General features: G+C 30.5%; 1 protein-coding gene across 2 annotated transcripts in view; it reads left to right on the plus strand.

Annotated features, from left to right (window-relative positions):
• The window catches only part of LOC125063882 (protein qui-1), a 103779-nt gene extending 98228 nt beyond the window's left edge, over nt 1–5551 (plus strand). For both annotated transcript variants that reach the window (XM_047670561.1, XM_047670562.1), the window contains exons 24-31: nt 320–518; nt 2098–2235; nt 3297–3383; nt 3607–3751; nt 4040–4112; nt 4399–4503; nt 4782–4857; nt 5130–5551. In XM_047670561.1, the coding sequence (XP_047526517.1) occupies nt 320–518; nt 2098–2235; nt 3297–3383; nt 3607–3751; nt 4040–4112; nt 4399–4503; nt 4782–4857; nt 5130–5146 (840 nt within the window). In that variant the 3' untranslated portion in view covers nt 5147–5551. The remainder of the gene's footprint in view (nt 1–319; nt 519–2097; nt 2236–3296; nt 3384–3606; nt 3752–4039; nt 4113–4398; nt 4504–4781; nt 4858–5129) is intronic.
• Nucleotides 5552–6000: the final 449 nt, after the last annotated feature.

Here is a 6000-nt window from a genome sequence, read left to right on the forward strand (position 1 = left end):
CAACAAAGTAAATTTCAAATTAATAAATTATTTGAAAATATCTTATTTAGAAACATTTTTTTATAGATTTGTAATCTCGATCTCGAAATCTATACTTCTAAACTAATATTATAATAATGGAAATCAGTACGAAGCAAGCTTAAACCCCAAGGACGGACATATGCTTCTTTTTAAGATTCCCTTCAAGGTAGAAAAATTGAAAATTATTGGGGGCTTATTGCAAAGTCTTCAATGTTTTTACCTCACAAACTGAATTCTATGCGAACAAAGTCACAGACTAAATCAATATAATGTTCTAAATCAACGATTTTCTTATTAGGTCCTTGTCGGTCACTCGGACATAGTGACATGTGTCGCCGTCTCAATTACGAACAAAACTCAAGTCGTGTCTGGTTCATGGGATTACAATCTGATCGTCTGGGATATTAATACTGGATCAGACGTCCACCTCCTCTCTGGTCATTTGGGGAAGGTGACGTGTGTCAAGGTCACCGGAGATGGATCGATTGCCGTTTCGGGTAAGTTTTTCAATGTTTGTTTTTCGTATCTATATTTTATTAGTTTTAGTATATGAGATAACTAAAAAACTAAATATACTTCAACATAATGGTCTAATATAAATAGAAGGGTTTAATACAGTTTTAAAATAATTCTCAACTCGAAACACTCTTGGATGATCTGGTCGAGTATGTTCTTTGAAGTACACCTCTATCTTCATTTTAATTAAAATATATTTGATGGGGCTTTGCGCAAGTCTGAGTAGATGCCTTTTCAGCCCACCCAGTTATCAGATATTCTGCCGCAAAGCAGCAATTAGTCTTGTTGTGTTTCGTGTTCAGAGACAAGGGACGTAACAATTCAGTGCTTAAAGTTAGTAGCGCATTAGGGATGTAAGGATTGGTTAAAATTTCTTACGGCACCAATGTCTATAGGAAAAGGTGATCACGGGTGGCTCCTTTGCCAGTCCGTCAAGTATCCAAAAAAAACTTATTATGTTTTGTAATAACAGTCTTACTAAATTCTTAAATTAATTTATCTAAATCCTGATGTTGAAAAGTAAGCCCAAATTCGAAGGCGACCCAACTGAATAATAAAAATGAGTGAATGAGAGCATTTATTATTTACAAACGAGCACTTAAAACTTTTACTACGTATATTATTAATTTTGTATATTTCATTTGGAACGACTCGGCGCATCTCGTACAACAATTGGACCTATTTCTATAAATCTGACCACTATTATATATTTTAGTACAAAACAGCAATACATAATATTAATGTAGGGACATAACATCTCAATTCATTCAAAGTATGGTGGCATATTGGTTATGTAAGAAATGGTTAGAAATTCATGCGACGTCATTGTGTATAAGCAAAAAAAAAATTATCACCATTATCCTCGTCACATTATTCATAGTTCAATGGAAAATAGCTGAAACGCTATGCAATGATCTAAAGTTGTTCAAAGGTAAAGCATTCTACTGTAGTAAAGCGACATTTAATCACTGGTCAGACTAGCAACGAACATAAATCAGAAATGTGTTTTTGCTGTTTGTACTTGTATCAATAGTTTGTTGAACCGTTTAATAAGATTGGTTAGACATAATAATAATTATAGTAACATTTTCAAACAATTCAAAAATAATTCGTTTCAACTCGATCCAATACAGAACTTATTTTAAATTAGTATATATATGACAATGACATAACATTGATTCAAATACAGACAGTCCAAGCATTCTGAGAATATGCTCAGGATATTATATAGACTAATAATATAAATACAAATATCTCTTCTAGTCTGTCTTTTGTTTTTATACGGCCAAGCTGTTGAACCAAATTTGATGAAATTTGAATGAAGCAAGCTAAACCTCAAGCAAGGACATAGGCTACTTTAGTATGTCTAAAACCTAAAGTTATTGGTCAATAATTAAAAAGCGAACAACAACTAGTTTATTAATAAGATTACATTTTATAAGCTTGTGACCATATGTGTGAGTTACCCGGATTAATTAACAGTTACCGTTAAATTTGAATAATTAATTATTATTTTAATAAATTGTGATATATAATCTAATTAATGTTTTATTCCATTAGGGGCGGAAGACAAGACCCTTATTATTTGGGAGACAAAAAGAGGTCTCGCTCTCACCTCACTCTCCCTTCACGTCCCTCTATTGGGCTTCCAGATAACAAGCGATTGTTCTCGTATCGTCGTACACCTGTTAGACAGAGGTAATATGTGTTTGAAATTGTTATTTTTTTATTTTTATTATATAGGTAGGTGGACGAGCAAATCGGCTACCGGACGGTAAATGGTCACCACCGTGCTTTATTTTTAAGTTGATTTTTTTAAAGTGCTAAACATAGGTCTCCCTCTCCCATTTGAATGTTTTGAAATAGTTAGATAATTAAGAAAATCTTACTCAATTCAAAAGGTTCAACAGAAAGTTATCCTGTTCTTAATGTTCCATTTCATATCGACTTAACTGTCTAACGTAACCTATGTACTAATTAGAAAGAATCGCGTCAACGAAATACACATACAATTCGTTGGTCAAATATTAGTATGTTAATGTACTGACTTTTGAATCTTTTGAATGAATCGAAATAAGATAATGTGAATGTACATATATCGAAATAGAATAATTTAAAAATTACTAAAGCATCGCTGGTCTTTGTTTCATAGGCTTTATCTAGAGTAAGAACGGCAAAAAGACCAACAACAGTTTAAATAAAATGCAAATTCTATGCACTTTCATTATTATTCAGAGGCACGATGTTCTACTTTTTTCTGCCGCAACAAAAATTTAACCATTTACTCATTTTAATCTTTTCTTTTACACTATGTATCTTGTCAAGTGATTTAATATTTTCTTTTTCATTTAACAACATATATTAAATTTGTATTAAAAATTTTAAACTATAAAAGTTGAATTGCGAACACTTATAAGTTCTAAACTCTAGAAAGTCGATTTGTCGACAGTTAAAACATCGAGATCTTACACAAAGATCATGAGTCTTCATTAGAACGTAACCTAACTTTTAGTTTAGTTTACACTTAGCTTCCTATCGTTGTACAATACCTTTTAAATATTATCTGCTTAAAATAAAATTATATTTATTTAGATATTCATCAACTTTTTAAAGTAACAATAGAATTTAAAACAATTCGTAATTTCAATAACACGAAATAAAATAAAATTCAAAATGATAAAGAAAAGAACAAATCATACGTTCTATAATACTACGTATCTATTCTATGTATATCTATATCAATTACGTCTATGCTACAGGTTGCTTGCCAATCATCTGCCTCCATAATACGCCCGCTACTTACGTTAAAATACCTACCTACGCCGCGCCCACCAAAGACGTTGATGGTAAGTGTTTGCTGTATAGTGCCCTAGAAAATTGACATATTCATGAATAACACGATATGTTATGATTGACGATAGTCAGTAACGATTAAGAAAATTATTCATTCAGACATGAGGACTACTTGTTTTGATAGTCGTTTTAAACGTTGTTCTAAAGATTACAATAACAAATTTCAGTCCAAAAATCCAAATCAAACACAATTTATAAAACGATTTTTAAATTTAGAACTGCGACCATTAGCACCGAAACGTCCGATGAGAAGACTGCTCAAGAAGGAAGTGTCATTGGACACATACACGTGGCAGAAGAAATACGGACACCTGACATCGGCCGCCATGATGGCGCAAGTGGACGAACGTTTGAAGAGACGGTGAGAAAGACAAAAACTTCTCCATTAAGGATTACATTTTAATTATAATTCCAATGATAGTTAAAATTATTCTAGCCTGAGATCTACCATTATGATCCACGGCTTGATTAAAAAGATAATTAACCGAATTAAAAATAACAGAATCAAGTTTAATTCTCTCTTAGATCACTTATCATTCTTCGTACATCATTCTTACCTTTTACTTCATTATTCTTACGAGTCATAAATAAGTATCTTAGGCTCAAACTAATGAAAGACGTGAATAATAACTATCTTAATATTTTCTAGATTTTCTGTATCAGCATCTATGGAAGAGATATCGAAAATTCAAGAGGCGAAAAATAAAGATTTAGGTTCACAGGTAAGTGGAAATGAAGGAGTGAACTCGGTTACTTAGCAACTATAATAATTGTGTAACTAATTTTGTCATTCCACTATTGCTACAATAGCAAATCTATGATCAGTATGAAAACAATTGTGATTTTTAAAAAAGACATTTATTTCAACTAATTATTATCGCCAAAAACCAGATCCATATTATGTAACCAGATCTTCAGTGAACTAATTACGATGATCATTACTATAGAGTTGACAAATGTCTAGTATGTAGAGTTGAACTTCGAATTATAAGACTTATTATGTCATAGGTGAGCCTCGGCCCTGAACAGGCAGCGATCGCCCAATCACAGCATTTCGATCAGCTCGAAGCCCTCTGGAATAAAATATCCCCTCCGAGACGACGGTCGAATAAGGTAATCAATTTTCATATCCCTTTAAAACTTAAAATAATCTTCACTTTGTTTTCATTCCATCGTCAAAACTTTTGAGGGTAGAATTTCTAAGTAGTTTTAAAAGGAGAAGCGATGAAATTTGGCCGAAGTTTAAATTAAATCTTATCTTCGGATGGAATTATGCGAAACCACTTTAAAACAAAAAAAAAAAAAACATCTAGAAAAAGTCTTATAAAACTACGACATAATTTGAAAAAAAAATCTACAATATACAATATTAAAATTATATTATTTTTTAGTCACTATCAAAACAAAGTTCGCTGATTGAGAGGCTCGATTCCTCTGATGAAGATCACACTCCGGTGGAAGAACAAGGTGAGTTCAGTGACCCTGACTTACTCTGATATTAAATCTCTGAATAGAAAATGAAATACCTTAATTCAAGAAATATCACAGAAACTGATTTAATTATAAATGAATAATCTATATATTACATTAAATGTGATGGAAAATATAAATTTAAAAAAAATCCTTTGTTTATTTTTATTCATATTACACCCTTAATAAAATTTTAATATTAACATTCATTCATAGGAAGATTCTTGGTAGGAAAGACATGACTAATTACATTTTTTTTTTATTTCCAGAGCATATGGTGGAGTAATGTAGGCTTTATCGAATTAGAGTAATTCGTCATTAGTATCATTAGTTTTTATCTTAGATTAACTTTTTAATGAGCTGGTCTCAATTTGTTTTGCTCTATTTAATTATCTGTTACTAATTGAATAATATTATTATTTAAGTTATATATTATACAGAATGTAATAATAACCAAACTGTTATATTTTTTTTGTTGATTATTCAATTAATTCAATTAAAGTTTTATATAACTTAGTTTTATTTAAACTAAATTACAGAACATTGTCATCTTCAACCAATAAGTTACACTGATTGTCCCTTGCGGGTTAATTTGTGGGCAGAGACGTAACACATAATTTCCGTATTGTATAATTCAATCCAATAGTCAATTTTGACCGTGCAAACTTAGATAAAAATAAAAATAATATTCTAAACGATTTTTATATACTCAATTTTATTATTTAAATTAACAATATATTTCTTATTCAATTTGTCAAAATAAATAGTAATTAATTTTATTAAAAGCGTATGACCCGGGATAGGCGCTTTAAAAAATAATAATAGTGTAAGATTTTCTTGGAAACCTTAATTCGACTAACGTAATAGAAAATTTTCGAATGTCGATTAAAAATAAACACGTTTTATTCAATTACTTCTCATACAAATATAAATAAGAAGCATAAATTATTTCAAAAATAAAACTTATATTAACTGTCATAAAAATTCATGGCGCACTTGTCAATGAGAACGTTAATCTTATTTAAATGTCTTAACAACTTTCGATATACTCTATCACTGTCTAACACACGCGTCTTAATTATCAAGACAGAGATGGAGCACTTATGAACAATTAATTTATTGTGTTTATTAAAACGCGTT

Source organism: Vanessa atalanta, chromosome 5, assembly GCF_905147765.1.
Source record: "Vanessa atalanta chromosome 5, ilVanAtal1.2, whole genome shotgun sequence".
Classification (NCBI taxonomy): domain Eukaryota; kingdom Metazoa; phylum Arthropoda; class Insecta; order Lepidoptera; family Nymphalidae; genus Vanessa; species Vanessa atalanta.